We start from the raw sequence: 25081 nt of genomic DNA on the forward strand, positions 1-25081 counted from the left end.
TAATAAATATCAGTAGTCAGGGCTTTAAGTACCAGCTTCAAAGCACTATCAGAAGAACTTCTTTACTAAAGAGTCTCATTACAGAGAGTCTATATAATCTTCTAAAAAAGAAAGTAAGAGCTCTACAAGCATCTCTAGCAAGATATTAGGCTCTCTAGCCAAGAAATCTACTGTTGATATTTCTTTGAATTCTTTTCTATCTACCCCCTGAATCTCTTGCTCTGGCCATAATATTAGGCCATCCACTTGTTTATTTTCCTAACTATACTAATTTCTATGCTTTAAAGAATACATTCATTTAATATTTAATAGCTATTTAATAATAAAGATCTGGTTGTTGAGATATTTAATAAATTTGTTGTGTGGAGCTTTTGGCGAAATTTGGCTCGTTTAGTGGTGTGGCGCGTTTAGTGGTGAACTACCTTAACTGACCAGTTGAGATTATTGGAGTACCGGTCGGCTATTCAGCGTCCAGAGACCCAGATGCTTCCGACTCTCGGCTAATCCCCCTACTGCATATTAACCAGGGACATGACACGGCAGGCTCTGCACCTACAGCTCTGCTCCGGCTCACTACACCGTCGGGGTAGTTAGTTAATTTCTGAATTGACCCCTTACCGCCCCATACCCAGGCCAGTTGTCCTCGAGTCGTGAACGATGCCCTTGCCCCAGGAGTTCGCCGTGTCGGACCATCCACCTGCAGACGCTGTGATCAGACACGTCCTTGCTCCAACCACCCGCAAAACGCAGCTTGTGGTTCTCATCTCTAGCTTTTTGACTGTGATCATGACCATTGGCCCGAATCTCTCTTATGGCGTGTTCCAGGAGTACTATGTGACCAATTCTGGGACGCTTCTGCCTCCATCAGAGGCCAAGAATCGAGGCGCCGTGGCTCTTGTCGGGACCGTTGGAGCAGGCCTGACGTGGGCAGGATCCATATTCGTGAATCCCCTGATGACCAGAGTTAGGGGGAACGCAAACCGAAACATTACCCTAGCTGGCTGCTTCTTGATGAGTCTGGCTTATGGCCTTGCCGGCTCGTGTGATCGTGTAAGTAGTCCGCCCAATCCCTTGGCTGAGATATCACTATATGACCCTTGGACACTTCATATGCTTGTCTCTTGACGCTTCCGGCAGCTTTGGCAGCTTGCTTTGACCCAGGGCCTCATGTACGGTCTTGGGAGTTCAATGCTCTACTTTCCCCTCCTCAGCATCGCTCCTGAATACTTTGATCAACACCGAGGGCTCGCCATGGGCTTCATCTTGAGCGGAGCGGGCGTCGGTGGGTTGATCCTATCACCAACCGTGCGCATTCTGCTCGATAATTTTGATGCCCGATGGAGTCTACGAATTTTAGCCCTGGCAAATCTCGCCATCACGTTCCCAATTGCTTTCTTTGCTCCACCTAGCCGCAGCACCATAAGAAGGCCGACTTTAGTCAATCCGGCCATCGTCAAGAAGCCCGCTTTTATTCTCCAGTCGTTTGCAGCCTTGCTTCAAGCTAGCGGCAACTTCGTGCCGATGACCTTTCTTCCGGAATTCTCCACGGTGCTCGGCTATTCGGTCTCATTTGGCGCGACACTGCTTGCTATAAACAATGGAGTCAACGCCGTCTCGAGGTACTAATGGGTTTCGCTGCAGACAATCTCGGTCGCCAAAACACCCTCGTGCTCGGTGTGATCGGAAGTGCCGTGAGCGTTTTGGGTCTGTGGTTGGCGGCAGCCAACACAGGGGACAAAACCTTCTGGGTTATGTTTGTGGTGATATACGGGATATTAGCAGGTAAGAGGAAAACCATCCAAGCATCGGCCACTTTATATCACATACTGAACCCAAGTCTCGCAGGGGGTAAGTGAATCAACAGATACAGCCCTTCTTTTTAGGTTCATACAGATATGATCAACGCCATTCGTAGGATACAATGCCCTATTTCCCACAACTGTGACTGACGTCTTCGGCGTACACGCGTATGCTTCCGTTAATGGCTTTCTCTACTTTATTCGAGGCCTCGGAGCCATGTTCGGTTCACCGGTTGGCGGCTTGATCCTGGGAAGCTCTCGAACCTTGCTTCCTAGCGAAGATACAGCACGTCTTCTTAAAGATTATCAGAGATTGATTTGGTACGATGGGGCACTGCTTGTGGGATCATCGCTATGCGTCATTGGCGTCCGGGGATTTGACGCGTTGGAGAAACGAAGATGGGCCTGGAAAGCTTGAAGCATTTAGCCTCTCCTACCAAGCTCCTTTGTGAGATGGATTTCCTCGCGGTTTCGATCCAGGTATCTGCGGGTAGGATATTGAGATTACTCAATTTATTCATGAAGCACTGAAGGGTAATTCTCAGAGTTTTTACGGAGTAGTTAACGATCGAAGGAGTGGGATAATCTTGGTGACGAAAAAGCGGACGGATGGAGAACCGGATGGCTAAATCGCGGGTCATCAGATAACTACTCCGTAACTCGTGAACTAGTTAAATAGTTAAACCAGCAGTTCCATTTCGGCCTACAGAGTACTAGCTAGTTAATTGAACGATTGACTATGTAGTTATGTTTCACAGTTCCGAGCGACTGGAGGGGTTTCCGTTCTCGAGAAATTTGAGATGTCCATTTTGCGTCCACTGCGAATCGCGTTCTGGTTGACAAGCTAGTTATTGAACTAACTACTTAACTAACTAGTTAACTCTGCTACTCCCGTAACGACACTAACCAAGTCATCATTGGCTGATGATGCCATGCGAGGATGCGATGGATGCCATGATCGCTTGTGGCAGTGCTGTTCTGCTCTCACGGCCTCAACTTTCATTGATGGCCTGGGGATTAGCACCACCATGGGACAGACCTCAGCATCCGTGTGAATCCTGCGCGCGTTGTATTAGTTAACTAGTTAACTCCAGCTTCTTGTCAGGAATCAGAAACCGGCGCCACTGTCATTCCCACCATTGGGCCTCATCACAACATTTCCCCCCGCCTTCTCCAGCACTGGCGCTCTGGCATCACTGAGTGGCCGCGACGATATCCGATGGCGGCGGGGTTTGGCTTCTCTGTGGGCGACATGATCGCGGGTCTCAAATTCATCTATGTTTCCTGCGAGGCCCTCAAGTGTGCATCAGCCTCCCGAATGGAGTATCTTGCCCTTCGAACCGAGATCCAATCTCTCCTAACCGCCCTCGAGGCCATTGACGATCTTGACCTGGAGTATCGTGGCACCGAAAAGCAGTGGACTGCCGTCAACTCTTCGATCTCATCGTGCAAAGCATGCATAGACGACTTTCTGGCAAAAACCTCAAAGTACGAGCCCTATCTGCAGGACGGCGCAAAACGCGGATGGGCGGCTGGATACAGGAGGATCAAGTGGGCAATCTGCAAGAGGGAGGACGTTGCGCAGTTTCGGATGCAGTTGGAGAGACACGCTTCCTCAATCAACATGCTGCTTATTACGTTCCAGGCACATGCCGCCGACAAGCCTCGGGATGCCCGGACTGCTGGTGGGATGGCGATCGTGGCCCGCCCTGGCACAACAGACGATGAGAATATTACAGCACTCCTCAAAGGACTCACATTGGAGCAACGGCAATTCTTCCAACTGCTACTCACGCAAAACCGACAGCTACAGCAGAGTCTAGACGACATTCGCCACCTCGTGCGCCTCCAGACGGAAATTCCTCCGCAGGTGACGCTTCAAAAACCGGTCATACTGCTTGATGCGTTTGGAAAAACTGCACCTTTCCACCTCGACTTCATCGACTCTCTGGATGCCTTTGTGGCCGTACTGAAAATCAGATCCGAACAAGCCGGTGTCCGAATGGGTGGGCTAAAGAAACTAGACAGGCGAGAATTCTGTATAAGAGACACCCAGAGACGGAGAAGCCTCGACTTGAATCGCCCATGGACGAAGATTTTTCGTCCTGGACAGAACGTCGATATGAGCATGGTATTTCGGCGGCGTCTAACTCCAACGATTTGTCCCGAATGCGGCTGCCAGAATGACCCTTGCGTGGAGGACGGCGAGATCGAATGGTAAAGTTTTGCTGAACACACCCTTGGGTTCTTTTTGATCGTTCGATGCAAATTTGCTGGAATGACCGGTGAAATAACTAACTCGGGCTCCAGTGGGTTTTGCGGGTTGTGGTATCATCATGTCCGAGAGGAACCGCATGCCCAGCCCCTTCTTCCACCAGAGCCCGATCCGGCGCCATTATCGCGGACGGTGACGGCGAGATCGTCAGAGGTTGATTCTTCAGAATTGGATGTGCAAGAACCAAAGTTTGCTGGATTTCGCCGTGTTCGCATAATCTCATTGCTATTGAACCCTTCAACTGCGAATAAACGCTCGCAGGACGTTAAACCAGGTACGTATTCGCTATTCGTTTAGCTCGTCATTCGAGCATCGATCGTGTAACATCATCTAGACGCCCTCCGCGACCTTTCCATTGCACAGCGCTCCCCGCTGAATATGGAGGATGAACCACGACAAAGCTATACCCGTTCCCCTCCACAAAAGAAGCGAAATATCCGAATGCAGCCGCCATTTCCCAAAACACCAAAGCAGAAAGCTCACCGATCGAGTCTAAAGGGAGAGAGGCTGCAACTTCGCCACTTCGCGGAAGACCCCTATGCTTCAGGTGAGGATAGTAGCTCGAGAAATAATCCGTTAGAAAAAAAGTTTCGATCTCACTGCTGGGCGAAGCCGGTTTTCTCACATGTCAGCGAGGAAGAAGGCACTCTTCGCCCTCGATCGCTGTCAGCACATGGCCACCAAAATCAAGAGCAAACATTGGATGCCGAAGACCATGATGGTCGTCGCGGTTTAGATTGCGATATTCCTGGATTCCGGATGGTGTCTCCTGTGTCGCAGCACTTACGACTTCATGATGCCAAATATGAACCAGCCATCACAAGGAGGCGAGAGGAAGTTCAGTGGACTCTGATAGACTCATGGATACGATGACTTTTACAGGAAAGTCTTTGTGTAGATATAACTTTTGATACCCCTTTTCCATTCAAAAAGCAAGGAGAGTTACGTTGCGCTCCCCGTTTTTGTTTACTTTATCGGAAATTTGCCCCGACCTGTTGTCCCACTCTTTCTTCAGATGCACGTATGATATGGGCCCAGCAATAGCATTGTGTATCTTACCCTTGGGACTATTCCTTGCCCTGCACCGTTAATTGCTGTTCAGTTGGTGGGGGGCGGATGAGAAGCATGGGACAGTACGCACAATAACTAATGATCATCCCCACATTGAGAAGGACACATGCCTGTAACTAGTTGGACAGATAGCGTGGCCTTCAGTCTCTGACTGCATAAGGCCTACGAAAAATATGATATACACGCACACACACACACACACACAATACCTAATGATCATCCTGCTGGATCATAGATAATCTGCCATCGAAAAGGGCGCATGCTATCGCTAAACAGGGGTATCAGGGGCTAACTGGAGGACTAGGCGACATATATATCCATACACCGAGCTGGCCTCAACGTGTGATGAAGCAAAAAAAAAAAAAAAAAAAAAAAAAAAAAAAAAAAAAAAAAGAGAAAAAAAAAAGAAAAAAAAAGAAAGAAAATTGACTCACGATCTGATCGGAGGTTAACCAACTAGCTAGCCGGTTGAGCGTGGATCTGGGGAGCTTTGAACTTGAATTACCCAATTACAGTTGTTCTTCTGTGAACCCGCAACTCTGCGGCTTTAAAACTGTGGATTCAGAGGCGCCATTTATGCCGGAAGCGGCATGGAGTTCTCGGGCGAAGGGCGCGCCTTTTCTGACTCTGACAAGGCCCACACCCGTCCTTGCGGTCATTGATAAAAGAGCGCATTGTTGAATAATGCCCTTTGATAAATCTAAAAATAAAAATAAAAATAAAAATAAAAAAAGGGAACGAGTCAAGATGAGTTGAATGGAAAAATTGACTGCAAGTCGAAAAGTGCACCCAAGCGGGAGAGATGGGAAGAAATGCATTAATATGGATTGTGTCTATAATAACTGAATATGGAGAGCATCTTGAATGGCGAGTGAAAACTCCCTCCATCTAGCCGTTTTCCCACATTCTAACACCACGGATAGACAAGGTAGCCTATCTTTCAAGGAGTTCGTCTCCGGGTCTCAGAACCAGGGATAGACCGGCAATTAGAAGAGGAAGTACATGATACGCTTGATGAGGGCGGCGTTTCTCCGCTTCTCCATCATAGCGTTATGCGCTTCCCAATCGATCTCACGACGGCCGGAATCGACATCGATCTGGCTAAGTTTGAGCCATCCTTTTCCTTTCCAGAAATAGCCACAAGCCCAGAAGAACAGCACCACAGGCATAGCAAGATAGGACTTGAAGAAGCCCTCAGCATTGTTTACGCCACCACCCAGCGGCCATACGGCGGTATAGAACTGAGATCTGAGTTAGCAATGCCGAAACAGAGAGAAGAGACACTCGACTCACCTGCGCAATGAGGACGATAATGACGAGGGTAAGACCGATCCAAGAACCCACAACCCCAAGGGCGGCTTTGAAAGGAAGCTCATCAAGAGTGTGTCCATGGTACTTCCACGCGCTTCTGAAACGGATATGGGCCAAGCAAATCTGTTCAAATCGCTGTCAGCGCCGCGATGTTCTTCGCAAGTCTGAATGACAAAAGAGAAGGGGGAACTTACACTGCCCCAGGTGAATAGCGCGGCAAGACCGGACAGCGCCTGAAGCCAATCGAAGATTTCCGCACCACTGGCGCTGAGATTGACATAGGCGAGTAAAGAGAAAGCGATAAGGAAGATAGTAGAGTAGAGTGGACGTCCGGCGCGGTCAACATATGCAAACATCTTTGGCGCGTATCCTTGCTCGGCCAGAGCAGTCAGGGTACGAGATCCACCATAGACGCCAGAATTTCCGATAGAGAGGACAGAGATGAGAATAATGACGTTCATGAAGCTGTCGAAGCCATCAAGCCCGGCATCTTTGGCCGCAATAACAAAAGGCGAAGCCGTGACATCAATCAATCCCGAGCCCAGAAGACGCTCATCGTTGGAATCGACAAGGAGGCCGACGAAGAACAGACCAAGGATATAGAAAAGGGTGATACGCCAGAAGACCTGCTTGATAGCAGAGGGGAGAGACTGGACGGGGGTCTTGGATTCTGCGGCAGCCAAACCGACAAGCTCGGTCCCAGAGAAGGCAAAGGCGGCGGTGACGAAGACGGAGCACACTCCTGCAAGAAAAAAGTTGTCAGCATCTCAACAGAAGAAGGGGGGGAGGCGGCGTGCCGGTGACAGGACAGCCACATACCCTTGAACCCATTCCTAAACGCTCCTGGGTCGTACCACAAACGTGCACCCCAGTACTCGCCATACTTGCCGTGGCTTGGGCCACCGCCCAAAACGCAGACAAGGGCGATCAACATGAAGATCACGACGGCGGCAAGCTTCAGGCAACTTGACCAAAACTCCTCTTCACCATAGCCAAGGACACCGAAAATGTTGATCAAAATGATAGCGATGATGAATACCGTGATCCAGACACCAACACTGACATCTACCTGCCAATAGCCAATCGTCAAGCCGGCGACCGTCAGTTCAAGCGGTAAAACAATGGCCCACTGGAACACATAGTTCCACCCCATGGCGAAACCCCAGGACGGGTCAATAAACCGTGTCGAATACGTATAGAAACCACCGGAGACAGGATACATAATCGCAAGTTCACCAAGTGCGAAAACCACGTTGAACATCATCTGGAGATTCGCAAAACGCGGGTCAGCAGGCATCGTTTTGGTTCTGCGACGCGCCGAAGTACTTACCACGCCGATAATCATAAAGTCAATGATCAGAGTTGCAGGGCCGCCATCGTGAAGGGCACTTCCAGAGCCGACAAACAAACCAGCACCGATACTTCCTCCAATGGCAATCATATGCAGATGTCGGCCCTTGAGGGTTCTGTTCAGCTGGTTGTGCTTGTCCGCAAGCGTTCTTTGCTTGAACGACTCGGGTGTGCAGCCCATGCGGGTCCAGAAACCCAGCTGTTCCTGGTTTTCTATGGCATCGCGGGCATCCTCGCTCGACTCATAGGCGGGAAGGTTACTCTGATCGTTGCCAGCGACAACGATACCCTTCTCGCTCTTGTCCATGGTGACCGTCGAGGGTGCAACGATGGCACCGCAGCAAGGGTGTGAGAGGTGGCCTGATTCCAAAAAAGAAAAAAAAAAGAAAAGTAAAAAGAAAAGCGGAGGTTGTTATATACAAATGGCGGGGAGGGGAAGGGGAGAGGGAGGACAGGACAAGAGGAACGAGCAAGCAAGAGAGAAGGGGAAAAAAAAAAAAAAAAAAAGGCCGGGAGCGGGAACGGAGTGCGTGTCAGGTTGATATAATAATATTTTGGAACAATCGACAAGAAACCCGAGCGATTCTCCCAATCTCGAGTCCAAAGCGGGTGCCCCTGGGATTAGACTGGGATAGGAGAGTACAGGAAGAGGATCCCAGCCCGACAAAAACTGGGGTCTGATGCACCTTGATATGGAAAGCCGCAAGCAAATGCCAAGTACGCCGTGGGTGAGTTTTTGATTGACTTTTTGACGTTGAAGCCGGAACTTGAAAAAGCGCTTAAATCAGTGCCAATGTCCAGCGGTGCAACCCAAGATCACGTCGGCGAATAGAGTACATAGTCCAGAGTACTTTGGTCTCTCGGAAAAGCCCAAGGATACGCGAGAAGCTGGCAGCTCGGCCACGCGATTGGAAGAGGTGCTCCTAGGCTAACCCGACAGTCAGGAGTTGGCGTGATAATGTAGCTTGACGAGGCGACAACCTGGCCCTGGTCGCCACATATCTCGCAGCCACCTCGCGACGGCCCATGAAGAGGAAATACTGTCACAATCTAGAGACCTTGGGGGGGGGGGTAAAAGGAATACATGGGTGGAACCACCCCCCCCCGCTGCTTGCTTGCGGAGAAAGCCAACAACTGGTCGCAAACCCAACCATGTTATCGGCCCACGATCAGGGTTGGCAACTCAAAAAAGAAAAAGGTATCAAATGACGGGTCGAGGAAATTGACCGGGACTGACGAGAGTCGCTGGTGCCATGCAGATCCCTTCTGGAAGACTCTTGGCTTCCCTGATCACGGATCCCCGCCCTCTTGGGCCTGCGTGCTGGATCGCGGAGAAATAAGGATGTCCAAGACGAAATGCGGTGTCACATACGGAGTACAAAGAAGAAGTTGACGCAGACCGAAGAAAAAAAAATGTCCCGAGGCGGAGCTTGGTCCTCTCCTTTTCTTTTTGCTTTTCTCGTTTTTTAATTTTTTAATTTTTTTTTTTTTTTCTAAGTTCAACCCAACAGTGAGAAGCCAGATACACATTCAGGTGCTTTTGTAAGGTCTTTTTTTTTTTTTTTTTTTGTGTGTACGGAGTACTCCGTATACTTTGTTCTTATTTTTTATTTTTCATTTTCTTATTTCGTTTTTTTGCCTTTTCACTTTCCGTGGGTGGGATGGAATGGCTTAAGATTAGCATTTTGCAGGGTGTGAGTTTTGGGTATGATTCTCCTGATTCGAGGTGGGCTGGTCAATCAACGCCTTCTTGCTGGCCCTCTCCCAACACGCTCTGCGCAAACCCCGGACCCCCCCCCCCGGGCGCAGGGAAAAGAACATCTGATTTGAAAAATAAAATAATAAAAAAAGAAAAGAGAGAATGAGACGTCTCGAGCGTAAAAGACGAGAAGCGCCCCTGATAGGCTCAGCCCCAACAAGCCGCCCGCCGCAGAGCGGAAGGCGGGGAACGAAAACAGCACGCTGATTGGCCAATATGCGAGGATAAGCCCCAACTCTATCTTCATTAGCGTTTTTCCAGAATCCTTCGGGGAATGTTCCACGCTAGTCCCGAAACGTCGTCGCCACCGCACTGGTGTGGCTTGGCGCGCCTGTCACTTTTCTTTTCTTTTTTTTTTTTTTTTTTTTCCTTTTTTTTTTGGCTCTCACGGAACGGCGCGAGGAGCGGGTTAGGGCGAAAATAAAATTTTAAAATAGAAAAAATAAAATAAAATAACATAAAATAAAAAGAGGAGGGGCAAGCAAGCAACGGAGAGAGTACGAAGTACAAGATGTTGGTCACCAATCATTGGAAGGTTAAGGGGTAATTGGGAGGGCGGGAAGAGGAAGAGAGAGGGGGCCGTTTCGTTCGTCGGGAGATAAAAACAGAAATGCGAATGCCAGGAAAAGCTTTCTGGGAGATCACCAATGATCCTCGGCCGCTGAAGACCTGACAGCGCGGTGGCACGACTTGTCCTGCATCCGTTCTTCAGCCCTAGCGTGGCGTGAGCATTTTCACAGCAATCGGACATTTCCTACGGATGCGTAGCTCCCAATAGTGAACTAATCAGGATGGCGTTTCAGAGACCAAAGGCTAGCATTAACAGATAGAGAGACAGACAGACAGACAGACGGACTAGTTGGCGCCCTCTGTCCCCCCTTCCCCCGAAGTACTCCGTAGTGTGTGATAATGGACAGGAACTACTCCGTGCAGACATCGACCTTCCTTCTACTAGCACCCGTATTCGGACCTGTCCAAATTCCCGAGATTAAACTAATGGCTATTACTTGAGAGAAAATCACCGCGGTTTCATCGAGAGCGTGGAGTGAGGTCGAGCACCACCCGAGAGAAGAGTGTGTGAAATACAGACTTGGGCGTTGGTGGGATTGACAAGCTCAATCGCCGTAATTTGCTCCAGGGTCGTTTCGTCGCAAGGATCTATCCTTCTACATTCAGGGACGTATGGATGTATGGATGTGCTTTTGCTCTGCGGCGGATTCTGCCCTTGATATTCCCCGACCAAATGCTTGGTCAGGTGCCGCTGCGATACGGTTCGGGTATTTTCGTCTTGCAGCTTGAATGAAGCAGTTATAGAGTTGGGGCGTCTGCATGCTCCGATGTATCTTTGGTCTGGAACATAAAACAGGCAGCTCCATAGACACACACACACACACACCCCCGGGGGGCGGCGCTGATAACATCGGTCTATTTGACGAGAAACCCCAGTCCGCTGGGACTGCCTGGGAGATGAATTACATATGCTTTTTGCGCATAATTTCGCCAGCCTGGATTGGCGCAAGTATCAGCGCCCGCTTTCATGAGCGGCCGGGTCTTGGGTTACATGGGGAAGATCCCTCTGTTCGTTAGTTTCAAACTCTGCGCTACGAGGCCTTGGCGGCTTCGCATGGAGAGCGACCGTCTGCGGGGGTGAAGTGAAAACAGGGCCAAATGTCAACATCACCACTAACCCAATAACAATTCAAGAGCAAAAATCCAAGCTGATAACAGACGAACTAAGTCACTGCATTCTGTAGCAGAGGTTCTCGTGGATAATTGGCCAACCATCGCCCAGGCACATCTAGAGAGGGGGAGAGAGAGAGAGAGAGAGAGAGTGTGTGTGTGTGTGTGAGAGAGAGAGAGAGACATCACTAACCTCTGCGAGAAAACAACAGCTGTGTGTCCAGGACCCCGTGGCCTCTCTTACTCGTGAACGGAATTAGAATGGGGTTGGTGCAGGCGGGGAGTGAATGGATCGAGCCACTCCTCCTCCGTAACCCGCCTCCAACCGTGGAGCGGCGAAGAAGGCGAGGAAGTCGAGCATCCCGTTCCCTCGCTGAGCCATTTGAACTTCGAAGCTCCACGCTTGGCAGTCTGGGCAACGTCCGTCTCGCGGAGCCGGGATTGGACTTGGAGGGTACGGGATGCGCATCTGCCCACCTGCACTCCACCTGGCGAATGCCAGCAGCAAGGTTGCCGTCGGCGTGCCAAAAAACCAAAAAAAAAAAAAAAAAAAAAAAAAAAAAGGGCACAATAATTGCGTGCTCGCTTTCTCTGAAGCTCCTCCCCACAACCCACCTCACCTGCGCCGGCGGGACCACTCGAAAGCGAGAAAGAAGCGAAAACAAGATAACCCCAGAATCCGGACGGAGTCCCATTCTCCGCAGCCGTTGGTGGCCAGATGGAGCTCCCTTTCCCCAGGACCCGATCCGCTCCACACAACGGCGAACCGAGGAGCTTCACCTGGGTGGAATGTCGTGATCGTCACGAGAGTCGAGACTTGGCCGTGCGCCCACTTACCTATGACTATCGCGGGAAAAAAGCTCCAATAGGTATTGTTGGCTCGCTGGTTATCCTAGGCTGGCTGTGTATCTACATTGTGCACTGACAGTTAAATCCATATCTACAATTTTTTTCTTTTTTTTTTTTTTTTAATTTTATTTTATTTTATTTTATTTTATTTTATTTTTGGCATGCATATCCAATTTCACACGCCGCTCACTGCGAGCGAGGACCATGCCAATTCGGCTAACAAACGACTGGCCTGGCAGCCGTCCTCCAACGGGGCCATGGGCTTGGGGGGGTGTGGACGCCAAAGCGGCCAATAATGATTCACATAATCGCATCGGATTTCTGTTGGAGCATGTGATTGTCCTGCCGGCGATCCCTTGTAACTAACCTGGAACCGAAGAATAGGGAGAAAGATGTGCCGTTTTCTGGTTTCGATTACTCACTCTCATTTCCAGCGCTACAAGGGTGGTGGCAGCGGCAGCTTGAAGAAAAAGGCATGACTACTCGAATGATTCCTCCTCCTGCTGAAGGTTACCAGCCCTCTGCTTTGTTTCTCGGGGTTTATTAACACGGTGCTGGCCGGCTCCGCTCCAGTAATGTTAGCGACAGTATGGACTCTGTACGGAGTACAGAGTGTTGTTCAGTATTACTTGCGTATTATTTGATCCCTGCAGGCGATCGGTGCTTGAAGGCGTTTGATCAGCAGATGAAAGGCCACATGAATGATTCATCATCCATCTGTTGCCCGTTGCGGATCTCCAGCAGCTCGACTCCGTTAAAGAAGGAAAAGGAAAAAAAAAAAAAAAAAAGCCCGGAGAATAATCGCAAGCAGTGTTCAGGTTTGCCAAAGAGGCGATTTGGGCTTCACCCTGCCTATAGATCCTGCAATATGAAACAACCGACAGGATCACGCTGGATTCGCCATGGACCATCCACACCGTTTAGGCATCACACAGGAATCTTCGTCTTCGTTAGGGGAGGTAAATGAGAGCCACCTGCTCCTCCTCTTCTCTGCTCATCACCTCCTGCTGACCGCACTGTTGCACCGGCTATGGCCTCAGTGGAAGATTCGAGAAGAGGCCCAGCAAATCCAACTGAAGAAATCCCTTTTCGATGGCACAAATGGGGTTGTTTAACTAACAATGGCCACATGGCGTACAGCAACGGCAAAGCCAACTGCTTCCCCGTGCATCGCAGGTAGTAGCACAACTTTTGTAAACGCAGCCAGGATGATGCCCCAGCGAACGGCCTGTACGGAAGACGGTTGTCAATGTCTGCCCTGTGTGAGCATGCGTGCCCAATCGTCCGGTTGTCTGCCGTATTGACATCGCGATGCCCGATGCGACCGGAAAAAGGAAGAAGTAGATGAAAATGGGCGATAAATGGGTGGAATAGTAGTTAATACGACCCGCGATGATTCATGAGGTCGAGAGGTTGGCCAGACCTGATATACTCCGTACGGACTGTCTGTAAAAACCGGATTATTGCCCCCGATGCGCCCAGCAGGGCGACACATCCCTGCTGGAAGTGCAGCGCAAGCAAGAGGCCGTTTGTTGTCGCTATCCGGTCGTACAGTACAAGTTGTCCTTGAGCTTGGTTGGAGGAGCGCTAGCGAAGTCTCCATGTAACGTCGCTGTCGCTGTCGCTGTCGCCGCCCGTCAGTTACTCTCCCAACCGCCAATCTCTTTTCCCCGCCCGCCCGCCGCCGTCTGAGACCGCACACCATCCCTGACCATTCATCCCCCCTTACCCACACCGTCTTCCACAATCCCAGTCTTCCTGCACGCGTGGAACCCCCAGCCTGCCCGCGACAGCGAGCTAGAGTCACTTGCTCCTAGTCATCAAGCAGCGCAAGCGGCGACTCAAATCGTCAGCAAGCCATGGCCTCGTCGGCGTCTTTCCCACCTCCGCCAGTTTCTAGCATTGGTAAAACAAGTTCCCCTTTCCGCCGAGCCTTTCTAGCTCTGTTGCCCTTGAGCCGCCCTGTTCTCTTCGTCTGCGTTGCTGCTGCTGCACTGCACTCCTTTTGCCACTGACTTGTCCTGCAATGCTGACTTGAACCCCCCTGGGGCCCCTCTCGCAGATTGGAACAACATTGGCTTCAAGGTCTGGGAAGGTAAATTCAGTTGCCCTAACTCTTTTCTTCTCCTCCCTCCCTTACTACTTATTTTCCTCTTCTTTTTTTTTTTTTTTTTTTTTTTTTTTTTTCCCCTTTTTGAATGCAGAGCCCGGCTGACGGCTTCAATCTAGTCAATGGTCACGTCGAATCTCGCTTCTCCCACTCCTCCAGCCCACAATGGTCTCCTCCGCAGTTCGTCGCATCTCCCTACCTTCCCATTCATGGAATGGCCCCCGGCCTCAACTATGGCCAGCAGGCGTATGAAGGGATGAAGGCTTTCCGCCATGCGCCTACCGAATCGCATCCAAATGGCCGCATCACCATCTTCCGCCCGCACAGGAACGCTGAGCGCATGCAGCACTCTGCCCGGTTCATATCCATCCCTCCGGTGCCGGAATCCCACTTCCTGGAATGCGTGAAGCTGGCGGTCTCTGCGAATGCCGGCTTCGTTCCCCCACATTCTACCGGCGCCGCAATGTACATCCGACCCCTCATCTTCGGGTCCTCCGCGCAGCTTGGCCTCTCCCCGCCCGACGAATACACATTTGTCGTCTTCGTCATGCCCACGGGCGTCTACCACGGCGTGCACGCGGTCAACGCCCTCATCCTCGAAGACTTTGACCGCTCGGCCCCCGACGGCACTGGCTCCGCCAAAGTGGGTGGGAACTACGCTCCCGTCCTGCGCCATAGCGAGAAAGCACGCGCCGATGGCTACGGCATCACCCTGCACCTAGACAGCAAGACTCGCTCCGAGATCGACGAGTTCTCCACCTCTGCCTTCATCGGCGTTCTCAAGGACGCGTCTGGACACGTCACCCTCGTCATCCCCGACAGCAAGAACGCCATTGACTCTGTCACTGCTTCTTCCATCATGGCCATTGGAAGCAACATGTTCGGCTACAAGGTGGAAAAGCGCCGCGTCCCCTACGATGAGCTAAAGGAGTTTTCCGAGGTCATGGCCGCGGGAACAGCCGCAGCGTTGGTTCCCATCAAGAGCATCACCATGAAGTCTCGAAACGACGTCTTCAACTACGAAGCCGGCGAAGGTGACTCGGGCGGCGAGGTCTACAAGAAACTCATCCATGCCTTGAAGGGTATCCAGCGAGGAGAGATTCACGACAAGATGGGTTGGCTGGTTGATATTGAGCCAGTGCCTGCCGGCTGGGTGGAAGCCTCCAGGGGTAAAGAAGCTGACGTGAGCATCGCCAACCTACCGTAATTCTTGATTGCACCGCATACTCTTCTTCTCCAACTCCTGAGTGAAGGAAGTTTATTGCTTCGAGGATTATCTGGTGCTGTTCTCTAAGAGCATTCCGTATTCATCGATGCAACAAAAGGGATTATTCAACATTAGCGGAACGGCGTGAAAATTAAATGGGCAAAAAGGGTCTTTATCTCCTGTGATATATATGCTCGGGCCGGTTAAAAGATCTCATCCTTCGGAATTTCGTTAATTAGATTTCTTTCGGGCCAATAGTTATAAATCCTGCAAGACAATGGGATCTCTAGTGCAATTCCTCCCCACGGGGCATAAGCAGTTGATTTGTGTCACATCGGCAACTTTGCCTGGAGAACGAAACAGCTTCCGATTACGAAGTGTGCATTGGCTTCCTATTATTACAGCCTGCTAATAATTCCTATGGTACAGAAAAAAGGCGGGAACGCAGCCGCCAGCCCGTCCGAAACGATTGACAGCGACCGAGGCATTCATCCGCCACAAAAGTAAAACAATCTGGTTTTTAGCTTTCCTTGGGTTTTTGGGTCGGCTTTTTTTTTCTTTTTATTCTTTTCGTGCCGGCAAATTTCGCCTCCAGCGAGCCGTGCGAAACGTGTAAAATGAACGACATTTCAGGGAAAAGTAAAAAAGCCTTGCGAGACAGACATGAAGTGTTCTAACATGGAAAACACATACGCGCGCAAGTGCACACTACACTAAAGTCATCTCCTCGACAAGAAGTGGTAATAATAACAACAGTCGTACAAGGGTAGACAAAGCCTCAGGACATCGGACAGGCTGCACCCCTTTTTCTTTTTTTTTTTTTTTTTTTTTTTTTTTTTTCCCTTTTTCTTCCTCTCTTTCTTCGCCATAGACGCGGTAAAGTCGCAAGTAGACGATGTGACAGCATCAAGCGGGTTAAGATCCTCAAGCGCCACCTATCGCTAAATCCACCAGAAACCATCCTTGGAGTTGAAGACAGGATCTGGTAAAAGTTAAGAGAAAGCCGCCTCGAGACATGGTAGCCCCGACAGATAAGTGATTAAAAAGATAGTACAGGACGTAGAAAGGTATGACGGTCTCAACCACAGAAAGGATTGGACGAGCTGGGGTATCGTAGAAAACAGGGAATTGATTGACGAAACTGGTGATTGCAAGATAAGAGTATTCTCATTGTTCATTCTTTTATCACATCTGGCGCAAGAAAGGTCTTGAGGCAGCAGCCCCAAGAAAAGTTAAGCCGTGTTTGATGAAACTTTTGCTTGCGGGAGGAGTGGCTTTGTTTGTAGGGGTGCCCGGCCCGGCGTTAGGACTAGAGGTGATGCTGGCATTGTTTGGAATGTGTTCATCGCGGAGCGCTTTAAGACTTGGGCGAGAAGGCTTTCGATCCCGGGGGGCAAAGATATTGTTAGCCATGGCGCTGGGGAGAGAGGTGCGAGAAGAGGTAGGTGCTGGCTGCGAGAAGGAGATCGACCCGGAGGATTCAGCCTTGGAGGCACGAAGAGGAGAACTCGCAACGCCGGAACGATTTGATTTGGCGGCTTTCTTGGATTGTGCCGGAGTTTTGGGCTGGGTGGCCTTTCTCTTCGCCCCGCTGGCTTTAGAGGCCTCATCGGCTGCGGCGGGCTTGACTTTTGAATGAGAATTGTTTTCGGAGTGCGCGTCAAACCCCAAATCTTTGAACAAGTCTTTTCCGACATATTCACTATCCGAGTTATTGACATTCGCGGGCAAACTGTCAGGGATAAGATCGAAGTTACTTGGGTCGCTATCGCTGCCGGTGCTAATATCATCGACGACGCCCGGTGAAAATGCTTTCTTCTCAAGTGCGCGTTTCTTAGCTTCTTTTTCTGTCTTTTTAAATACATCCTTTGCGCTTCCTTTCTCGGCGTAGTTGATACTTTCTGCATCGTCAGCCACTGCTGGCGAGTCCTTGTCAAGGGTAAGATTCTTTCCATTTGTCCCGAGCCTTGAGGCCGGAGTCGTTGCGCGACCGGTAGCGCTCTCATTCACAGGGCTGGTGACTGCGACAGACATACCGCTTGTGGCGTTGGCCCCGGATTCCGAGTTTGCGGACTTTGATGGAGTTGGGGCCTCTTGCGCGCTTCTGGCAACTTGTGGGACTTGGTGGGCGGTATCATCATCCTCATCGCCAGCGTGTGCAGGGGCGGTCAAGATAGGACTAGATCCGCCTGGAACGTCACATGCGACTGCATTGTCGGTATCTTGTCTATCAACCTCGGTCATCATGTCATCAAGGTCCTTTTGGGCGTTTTCCACGCGGGTTCTTAGTCTCGGAGCTTGAATAACCAGGCCTCGCTGCTCAGCGGCATGTAGCTGCTTCGTCAAATCAAGCACAAGGGCACGCTGCTGGAGTTCCCTCGTCGGACGACCCTGTTTTCGTGCGTCCTCAAGCTCTTTCTCCAAAACTCTCTCTCTATCGTGATTATCGAACCACGCTTCCGTAACCCAGTCAGGAAATTTACTGGTGAAACCACGCCTCGCTGCAGGCGAAGAAACGCGAGTCGAAGGGCCATCAACTTTCCGCGTTTCTTGACCTTTGGATTCCGGTGCTTTCTTAGAGCTCTTCGACTTCGACTCTGTAGCTGATTCGCGTTTTTCACCATCACCTAGGATCTCGATGTCTGGATTAGGAACGAAAAGACGGCTACCCCGGAGCAAACCCGCGATCTTGCGAGCATTTTGATTCTGCTGTGTAGCTGTTTGATCCTCTCCACCATTTGCCGATGTACTAGGGTCGTCAATCTTTGGCTCAGGGCCTGCTGCTGTCAGGTCTATGAAACATTTGGATTCACCAGTCTTGTCTTGCTTGGCTATGCCTTTTCGTTTGGAAGACCTTTTGGTGCCTGATTTCGCGTTTTTGGTCGACCTTGCATATTTGCTAGGCGAGGCATCGATCATTTGCACATCGGAATCGCTCCCTGCCTTCTCTGTGCCAGGGTGATTGGAATTTTGTTCTCCAGAGACAGCACCATTTGCCCTTTTATTGTTGGTCTGTCGACGCTTTGCGGGCCGTTCGATAGATCCAGGGTCAGAAATATTGATAACCACAGCTACATTGCTGGTAGGCTGCGTCGATGTATCGTTGGTAGTGGCAGTCTGTGACCGTGTATTGCGGCTTCTCGCACGAGTTCGCTTAGACAGACCGTCTGCGGTGCTGGCCCGGGTCAAGGGACTGTTTTCAGTGGGACGAGCCCGCGTGGATGCACTTTCGACTGTAGTATCCTGTAACGATGCCTCGTTGCCCGGCGTACGGGTTCGCGTAGATACATCTTCGGCAGGAGTGGTAGCTTGCGACGATGCGTCATTGCTTCCTGCGCGAATGAGAGTGGGCGCATCTTCAGCGGTAGCAGCAGCAGTAGCAGCAGTCTGCGATGATTCATTGTTCGATCTTGTGCGAGCCTGGCTGGGTCTACCTTCAACAGTGGTGGTGGTCTGTGGTGACGTACTGCTCCTGGTTGCGCGAATACGCGTGGATGTACCATCCACACTGTTTGCATGGGCCGAACGACCGTTGGCTGTGTTAGGTCGTGTCGAGGTACTATTGGCTCTAGCTGGCGGCGTAGGTATGAGGTTGACCGTGCTGCGTCGTTGCTGCGCCGTGGCCGTTCGTAGAAGCTCGCCGTCTCCATCTACAGAAGCGCCGTAACACACACGAAGGGGAGGCCGACCGGAAGGACGCGGGCTGCTGTCGGCACAAGACTCCAAAACATCAGTGGTTTGGTCGCTATTGACAAGCTCACAGTCTAAAGTAAAAAAAAAGGGGGAGGGATTTTTTTTTCTCCCCCACCCCCCACTTGTCAGTAAATTGCAGCATTAAAGCCAGAATTGGAGAAGATCGGGGTGATTGACGACGGACTTGAAGAGAGGGATGATCTGATCGCAACGGCAAAATTGGGGGAGAGGGAGATTTGCTCGTTGGGCAAAGATTCATCATCTGTAAGCCTGCGCTGGGAGGAAGGGGACCGTTTCCGCTTGCGAGCTGCATGTCCGGAGGTGGGAGTGGCGGGGACTACGGCCACAGGTATGTAAGCTGGCATGGTCTGGTGGTGAACAGCGGAGGATGGGAGGTTTCGGGGTTCGACGCACCTGGGTTGGCCTGGAAGCCGCCGCCGCGGGCGGACGGGCGTGCGACGGCGTGGCCGTTGTCGCTTTCAATCGAGGTTCTCACATGGCCAGGTTGGCTCTGGAGGGCGGCGGATGGACGTTGGCTGAAGAGCGGGATGGGAGGGAGGGCTCGTCGTCTTGCGGACAGCGCACGACCATCGTTCTCTGCGGCGGGGGTCCAATCCTGGACGACGGATCGGTATCTGATGCGACGCGTGGTGGGGTGCTGCAGGACGCGGATGGTGGCCCACTGGTCCGAAGCGCTGGAGGCTGCATGGCCTTTGTTGACAAAGACATCGGCAACGGTCAGGTCCAGGTCCAGGTCGACCGTGGGGCGCTCGTCGTCGACAAGTTTCTTGATACGGAGAGGTCTGGGAGCCATGGTGGCGCGGTCAGAGAAGCATGTCGATTGAGAATGAGAGCACGGAGGGAGAAGACTGCGGGGATGGAACTTACGGGGCTGCTGGGTGAAGCTTCGTGAACATGCGGGAGATGCGGGCCGCCAGCTGGACCAACGTCTCCTGCTCGGGGTCTGGGACGAGGACCATCATGGAGCGGACATCGTGAGGGTCGACGGCGGACGTCTCCCTCCCCACCACGTCGGGCGGAGGGACCTTGACGACCGCCCGCAGGAGCACCATATAAATGCGGAGAAGCTCTCGAGCGCGGGGGAGAAAGCTTGTGTGGTGATATCAAAGATATCAAATTGGAGCAACGTCAGACGCGTCAGAGAGAAATAACGAAAAGCCAGCCGCTAAGTAGTAGTAGTAGTAGTAGTAGTAGAGAAAGGAACAAGCGAAGGGCAGAAGCAACACTTTGGGAGGTTGGTGACGCTGCAGTGGTTGTTGCTGGGGCGAATGAGAGAAAGTAAAAAAGACAGATCAAATCTAAAAATTAAAGATAAAAAAAATTAACTAAAAAGAAGAAGATGAAGATGAAGATGAAGAAGCAGAAGAACAATTTGACGATCTGTGAAGATAAACGCGAAAAAAAGGGAGAAGACGTGCCTGTGTAATCGACACGCCCAGAAAACCTCCCCCCACGCACCCTCGAGCCGGTGTGTGTTGCGTCCGAGGTGCGTGGCGACAAGCGGGATGAGGGTGGTTGGTTGGTCGAAGGTGGCTGAAACAGGGATTCATCGCCGGACGAACGAAAAACTCGCACAACCTCGAAAGGCATCTTTTGAAATCAAACCTCAATCAACCCTACAATCTTTTCTTCTTCCATCTTCTTCCATCTTCATCTTCATCTTCATCTTCATCTTCATCTGCCATCTGCCATCTGCCATCTCCATCGTCTGCTTCGTCCTGCTCTCTCTATCTCTGCTTGTCTCTCTGCTTGTCTCTCATTGGCTTCTGCCGTCGTTCTCTCGCCGTCTTCTTTTTTCTTTTTCTCTTTCTTTTTCCTTTTCTTCTTCTTTTCCTTTTTCTTCTTCTTGTTCTTCTTGTTCTTCTTCTTCCTCCGCTAGTTCCACAGTTAAATTCAAAACTGCTCCGTTCAAGCCCACCGAATCCATAAATCTACGCTTCTCCGCGTACAATCGCCACGTAGCCCGCTCTCCGCCGCATCCCAACCCCAGATACTCCACTCTCTCTCTCTCTCTATACATAATTATCTCTCTATACATATATCTCCATATCACTATCTCTCTCTATATATATCTCCATATTGCCATCTCTCTCTCTTCCCTATATATCTCACTATAACTTCCCACGACTGATGTCGTCGCCCTGCCCCCTGCGGTTCATCTAGAGACCGGCCATTCCCCGCCCGCATTGTTGGCCTCTCACCATGGTGTGGCGCCTACGCCGGGCCCGCACCTCTCTCCCGGCCGGCATCGCCATCTTCCTCCCTCTCCTCGCAGCTCAGCAGCAGCTGTCCCTGGCCGTCTCCGCCCCTTCACCGTCTCCCCCCTCCTCATCCTCCTCCCTTCGTCAAGATGCCCGCCTCCACCCGCACGTAGACATCCTCCCCGACACTCCCGCCTCTCCCTCCGACCTCGTGGGGTCGTCCTCCACCGATGCGAGCGCCCTCGCTACTTTGGCTCTGGCCGCCTCCAACCCGGCCGTTCGAGCACCGCCTGTGCAGATCAGCAGCCGGAACAACCTGGCTCTGCAGCTCCAAGCGCGATCTCTGCAGGATTGGGAAGTCGAGGACTTTGTCCTGCTGGCGACCGTCGATGGAACCATCCACGCGAGGGACAGGAAGACCGGTGGCCCCCGATGGGCCCTCGAGGTCCCCAGCAGCCCCATGGTAGAGACCATCTACCACGCCGCCGCCGCTGCCGCCTCCTCCTCCTCCCCCAACGGCACCTCCGGCCTCCGCCGCGATGACGACTTCCTCTGGATCGTCGAGCCTACCCGCGACGGGAACCTCTTCGTCTACAACCCCGGCCCCAACGGCCGCGGCCTCCACCGCCTCGGCCTCACCGTCAAGATGCTCGTCGACGAGACCCCTTACTCCGGCTCCGATCCCCCCGTCACCTACACCGCCCGCAAGGAGACCACCCTCTACACCGTCGACGCCCGCACCGGCGCCATCCTCCGCGTCTTCAGCTCCCGCGGCTCCACCCCGCCCGACCAGACCTGCCGCCGCCTGAACGAGTTCGGCTCCATCGACGAGGGCGAGTGCGAGTCCACCGGCACCCTCACTCTCGGCCGCATCGAGTACACCGTCACCGTCCAGGACACCGACTCCGGACTGCCCATCTGCACCATCAAGTACGCCGAATGGGCCCCCAACACTCGCGACGCTGACCTCCAGAGCCAGTACTTCAGGACCATGGACGAACGCCACATCTACAGCATGCATGACGGCGTCATCTTCGGCTTCGACCACTCCAAGGTCGACGGCCGCCGCTACACTCAGAAGTTCTCCTCCCCCGTCGCCAGGGTCTTCGACGTCGCCCGCCCGCTGACCATGGAGACCCCCGACACCCCCCTCGTCCTCCTCGCACAACCACCCCCGGACGACGACTACAGCGCCACCGGCATCGAAGGCCGAGAGGCCCGCGTCTTCGTCAACTGCACCGAAACCGGCGGCTGGTACGCCATGTCCGAACTCAGCTACCCGCTCGTGACCGGTCGTGCCAAACGCGCAGAGGGTTACAACGCTCGATTCCACCCGAAGGATAAGGGTCTCACGAGCCTCAGTCTCTCCCAGCAGAGGGCCGCCCTCGTCGGAGTCCATTCTCTCGCCCGTGCCTCCAACCACTTCGATCGGACGGTGCCCAGCATCTCCGGTCCCCCGGCGGACCGCTCGAACGACACTCCTCGCGAGCTCGTGGAGGAGCAGCCCGAGAAGCTTCCCGCGCCGGCAACGCCACGCATCAACAGCGTCATCATCCAGAAGGGCTGGGACAACGCTGTGGATATCTTCGTCACCATAATCCTACTGCTCATCGGAGCCTTCGTCTACCTCAACAGTCGTAACATCCAGGAGCTCGCCAAGCAGAAACTCGACCTCAAGAACATCATCTCTCTGGATACACCAGCGCCACCAGCAACTCCTACGTCGATATTGAAACGGAGCCCCCGGCAGCAACCCATCGACGATCTACGTCCGGAGCCCTCTGAGCTGCCGGCGATCGAGATCGAGGCGGAAGATTCGGTGTCGGAAACCGTGCCCGTTGAACGCTCCGTCACTCCACGCCCCGCCACCCCATTCAACGAAGACCCCGGCGCCGCTGAGACCGTCGACGATAACCCTTCTCTCCTTCAGCCACAGGGCACTCCTCGTGTTAGAATAGTGGAAAATTCGAACGAAGACGACGTTGATGAGGTTGACGGGCCCGCCGCCAGATCTCCCGAGAAGAAAAGTAAAGCCAGGCGTGGTCGACGCGGCGGTCAAGCGCACAAGCGAAGGAAAAAGCCCGCACCCGCCAACGAGGAGGACCAGAACCCGGGAGACGAGGCAACCCCCCGCAGGAACCAGGTGCCATCGCAGTCATCGCTCCGCGCGGAGCTGTCGAGGACAAGGACACAGTCTACAGAAATGCTCGAGGCCGATGGATCGATCCGGATCGGCCAGCTCAAAGTTTACACCGACACCGTCCTCGGCCACGGGAGCCACGGAACGGTCGTGTACAAGGGTTCCTTTGACGGTCGCCATGTCGCCGTCAAGCGCATGCTTGTCGAGTTTTACGACGTTGCCGCCCACGAGGTCGGCCTGCTCCAGGAGAGTGATGACCACAACAACGTTATCCGGTACTTCTGTCGCGAGCAGACCGCCGGATTCCTGTACATCGCGCTGGAGCTCTGCCCCGCCTCCCTGCAAGAGATCGTGGAAAGGCCGTGGGACTATCCGACTCTCATCACTGGCGATTTAGCACTGCCGGATATCCTTCGCCAGATCACCGCTGGTGTCCGCTATCTCCACTCCCTTAAGATCGTTCATCGTGATCTAAAACCGCAGAACATCCTGGTCGCCGCCCCAAAAGCGCGCCGCGGATCTAGCGTCCTTCGGTTGCTCATTTCAGACTTTGGTCTTTGCAAGAAACTAGAAGATAACCAGAGCTCGTTCAGGGCTACAACCGCTCATGCCGCTGGAACGTCTGGCTGGCGCGCTCCGGAGCTCCTCGTTGACGACGAGAGTCCGGCAAATCCCGCTATGTGGTCGAACAACAGCATGGATTCGTCAGAACCCGCCGTCGTAGACCCACAGACAAACCGTAGAGCAACCCGAGCCATTGATATCTTTTCTCTCGGTTGCGTCTTCTACTATGTCTTGACCCGTGGCGGCCACCCCTTTGACAAGGATGGCAAGTTCATGCGAGAAGCAAATATTGTCAAAGGATATCATAATCTGGATGAGCTGAAACGTCTTGGGGACTATGCTTTCGAGGCGGAGGACCTGATTAGAAAGATGCTCTCTCTCGATCCGCGTAGTCGGTAAGTTCCACGATCATCATACTGCGTGTGATTCTCATACGTGTTCCTAGGCCCGATGCCACCACAGTCATGATACACCCCTTCTTCTGGTCTCCGGCAGAGCGACTCAGTTTCCTATGCGATGTGTCCGACCATTTCGAATTCGAGCCGCGAGACCCGCCATCCCCCGCACTAAAGTGTCTCGAGTCCGTCGGCGGCAATGTCATGTATCCAGATATGGACTTCCTCAAATCCCTTCCCAAGGACTTCAAAGACAGCCTTGGCAAGCAACGAAAATACACTGGCAGTAGGATGCTCGACCTTCTGCGTGCACTCCGTAATAAACGCAATCACTATAACGATATGCCAGAGAACCTTAAGGCACATATCGGTGGCTTGCCAGATGGCTACCTGCAGTTTTGGACCGTGCGATTCCCCAGCTTGCTGATCAACTGTCATTGGGTGATCACGAAACTGAATCTGATGGATACTGAGAGGTTCAAGAGGTATTTCACTCCTCCGGAGTAGAGTTTAAGTCATAGAAGCGCTTTTATATACACATATCTTCCAGACGTGCACCGTGCGGATTGATATGCCAGGAAATACATGTTACGTAGGTTACAATTTTCCCTCTGGTATTTTCCATAGATGTCAATGCATTTTTATTTTTTATTTTC

General features: G+C 52.2%; 9 protein-coding genes across 9 annotated transcripts; 5 read left to right on the plus strand and 4 right to left on the minus strand.

Moving 5' to 3' along the window:
* Window positions 1–561: 561 nt before the first annotated feature.
* Window positions 562–2329, plus strand: CIMG_09909 (major facilitator superfamily transporter protein). Its single transcript, XM_001238886.2, has 4 exons — window positions 562–1050; window positions 1138–1619; window positions 1688–1848; window positions 1916–2329. Exons 1-4 carry the CDS (start codon window positions 658–660, stop codon window positions 2215–2217), a joined length of 1338 nt encoding a protein of 445 aa, XP_001238887.2. The 5' UTR covers window positions 562–657; the 3' UTR covers window positions 2218–2329.
* Window positions 2330–3018: 689 nt separating this feature from the next.
* CIMG_09910 (uncharacterized protein) lies at window positions 3019–5339 on the plus strand (the record flags this gene model as incomplete). Its single annotated transcript, XM_001238887.2, has 3 exons — window positions 3019–4016; window positions 4110–4348; window positions 4409–5339. 3 exons carry the CDS (start codon window positions 3019–3021, stop codon window positions 4945–4947), a joined length of 1776 nt encoding a protein of 591 aa, XP_001238888.2. The 3' UTR covers window positions 4948–5339.
* Window positions 5340–5948: 609 nt separating this feature from the next.
* On the minus strand, window positions 5949–8294 carry CIMG_09911 (amino acid permease). Its single transcript, XM_001238888.2, has 5 exons — window positions 7787–8294; window positions 7276–7720; window positions 6651–7198; window positions 6439–6579; window positions 5949–6386 (listed from the first exon to the last, which is right to left on the minus strand). The coding sequence occupies exons 1-5, from the start codon at window positions 8111–8113 to the stop codon at window positions 6132–6134; spliced, it is 1716 nt and encodes a 571-aa protein (XP_001238889.1). The 5' UTR covers window positions 8114–8294; the 3' UTR covers window positions 5949–6131.
* CIMG_13501 (uncharacterized protein) lies at window positions 8291–9563 on the plus strand. The gene is made up of 2 exons (XM_004444561.1): window positions 8291–8534; window positions 8608–9563. The coding sequence occupies exon 2, from the start codon at window positions 8891–8893 to the stop codon at window positions 9197–9199; it is 309 nt and encodes a 102-aa protein (XP_004444618.1). The 5' UTR covers window positions 8291–8534; window positions 8608–8890; the 3' UTR covers window positions 9200–9563.
* Window positions 9564–11087: 1524 nt separating this feature from the next.
* On the minus strand, window positions 11088–12353 carry CIMG_12456 (uncharacterized protein; the record flags this gene model as incomplete). The annotated part of the gene is made up of 5 exons (XM_012358366.1): window positions 11088–11141; window positions 11300–11363; window positions 11490–11714; window positions 11866–12082; window positions 12320–12353. 5 exons carry the CDS (start codon window positions 12351–12353, stop codon window positions 11088–11090), a joined length of 594 nt encoding a protein of 197 aa, XP_012213789.1.
* Window positions 12354–12884: 531 nt separating this feature from the next.
* Window positions 12885–13706, minus strand: CIMG_13502 (uncharacterized protein). The gene has a single exon (XM_004444562.1). It carries the CDS (start codon window positions 13695–13697, stop codon window positions 13341–13343), a length of 357 nt encoding a protein of 118 aa, XP_004444619.1. The 5' UTR covers window positions 13698–13706; the 3' UTR covers window positions 12885–13340.
* On the plus strand, window positions 13628–15689 carry CIMG_09913 (branched-chain amino acid aminotransferase). Its single transcript, XM_001238890.2, has 3 exons — window positions 13628–13999; window positions 14157–14189; window positions 14324–15689. The coding sequence occupies exons 1-3, from the start codon at window positions 13954–13956 to the stop codon at window positions 15409–15411; spliced, it is 1167 nt and encodes a 388-aa protein (XP_001238891.1). The 5' UTR covers window positions 13628–13953; the 3' UTR covers window positions 15412–15689.
* Window positions 15690–16259: 570 nt separating this feature from the next.
* On the minus strand, window positions 16260–20452 carry CIMG_09915 (uncharacterized protein). The gene is made up of 4 exons (XM_001238892.2): window positions 19993–20452; window positions 19519–19907; window positions 19289–19441; window positions 16260–19175 (listed from the first exon to the last, which is right to left on the minus strand). Exons 1-4 carry the CDS (start codon window positions 20175–20177, stop codon window positions 16597–16599), a joined length of 3306 nt encoding a protein of 1101 aa, XP_001238893.2. The 5' UTR covers window positions 20178–20452; the 3' UTR covers window positions 16260–16596.
* A 494-nt stretch (window positions 20453–20946) lies between these two features.
* Window positions 20947–25076, plus strand: CIMG_09916 (IRE protein kinase). The gene is made up of 2 exons (XM_001238893.2): window positions 20947–24425; window positions 24476–25076. The coding sequence occupies exons 1-2, from the start codon at window positions 21328–21330 to the stop codon at window positions 24930–24932; spliced, it is 3555 nt and encodes a 1184-aa protein (XP_001238894.1). The 5' UTR covers window positions 20947–21327; the 3' UTR covers window positions 24933–25076.
* Window positions 25077–25081: the final 5 nt, after the last annotated feature.

The sequence above is a fragment of the Coccidioides immitis genome (assembly GCF_000149335.2).
Source record: "Coccidioides immitis RS genomic scaffold supercont3.5, whole genome shotgun sequence".
NCBI lineage: Eukaryota > Fungi > Ascomycota > Eurotiomycetes > Onygenales > Onygenaceae > Coccidioides > Coccidioides immitis.

Bases quoted from the DNA above. Each gene is read 5' to 3' on its own strand.
- CIMG_09909 (XM_001238886.2), top strand. From the start codon at position 658: ATGCCCTTGCCCCAGGAGTTCGCCGTGTCGGACCATCCACCTGCAGAC. The intron at 1,620-1,687 runs GTACTAATGGGT...TGTGATCGGAAG, and splicing joins GGAGTCAACGCCGTCTCGAG to TGCCGTGAGCGTTTTGGGTC. The intron at 1,849-1,915 runs GTAAGTGAATCA...CGCCATTCGTAG, and splicing joins GAACCCAAGTCTCGCAGGGG to GATACAATGCCCTATTTCCC.
- CIMG_09911 (XM_001238888.2), bottom strand. From the start codon at position 8,113: ATGGACAAGAGCGAGAAGGGTATCGTTGTCGCTGGCAACGATCAGAGT. The intron at 7,721-7,786 runs GTAAGTACTTCG...GCGAATCTCCAG, and splicing joins ACTTTATGATTATCGGCGTG to ATGATGTTCAACGTGGTTTT. The intron at 6,580-6,650 runs GTAAGTTCCCCC...CGATTTGAACAG, and splicing joins CGCTATTCACCTGGGGCAGT to ATTTGCTTGGCCCATATCCG.
- CIMG_13501 (XM_004444561.1), top strand. From the start codon at position 8,891: ATGGGTGGAACCACCCCCCCCCGCTGCTTGCTTGCGGAGAAAGCCAAC.
- CIMG_13502 (XM_004444562.1), bottom strand. From the start codon at position 13,697: ATGGAGACTTCGCTAGCGCTCCTCCAACCAAGCTCAAGGACAACTTGT.
- CIMG_09913 (XM_001238890.2), top strand. From the start codon at position 13,954: ATGGCCTCGTCGGCGTCTTTCCCACCTCCGCCAGTTTCTAGCATTG. The intron at 14,000-14,156 runs GTAAAACAAGTT...CCCCTCTCGCAG, and splicing joins TCCGCCAGTTTCTAGCATTG to ATTGGAACAACATTGGCTTC. The intron at 14,190-14,323 runs GTAAATTCAGTT...GCTTCAATCTAG, and splicing joins TGGCTTCAAGGTCTGGGAAG to TCAATGGTCACGTCGAATCT.
- CIMG_09915 (XM_001238892.2), bottom strand. From the start codon at position 20,177: ATGGTGCTCCTGCGGGCGGTCGTCAAGGTCCCTCCGCCCGACGTGGTG. The intron at 19,908-19,992 runs GTAAGTTCCATC...CATGGCTCCCAG, and splicing joins AAGCTTCACCCAGCAGCCCC to ACCTCTCCGTATCAAGAAAC. The intron at 19,442-19,518 runs GTGCGTCGAACC...CTGTGGCCGTAG, and splicing joins CGGCTTCCAGGCCAACCCAG to TCCCCGCCACTCCCACCTCC.
- CIMG_09916 (XM_001238893.2), top strand. From the start codon at position 21,328: ATGGTGTGGCGCCTACGCCGGGCCCGCACCTCTCTCCCGGCCGGCATC. The intron at 24,426-24,475 runs GTAAGTTCCACG...ACGTGTTCCTAG, and splicing joins TCTCTCGATCCGCGTAGTCG to GCCCGATGCCACCACAGTCA.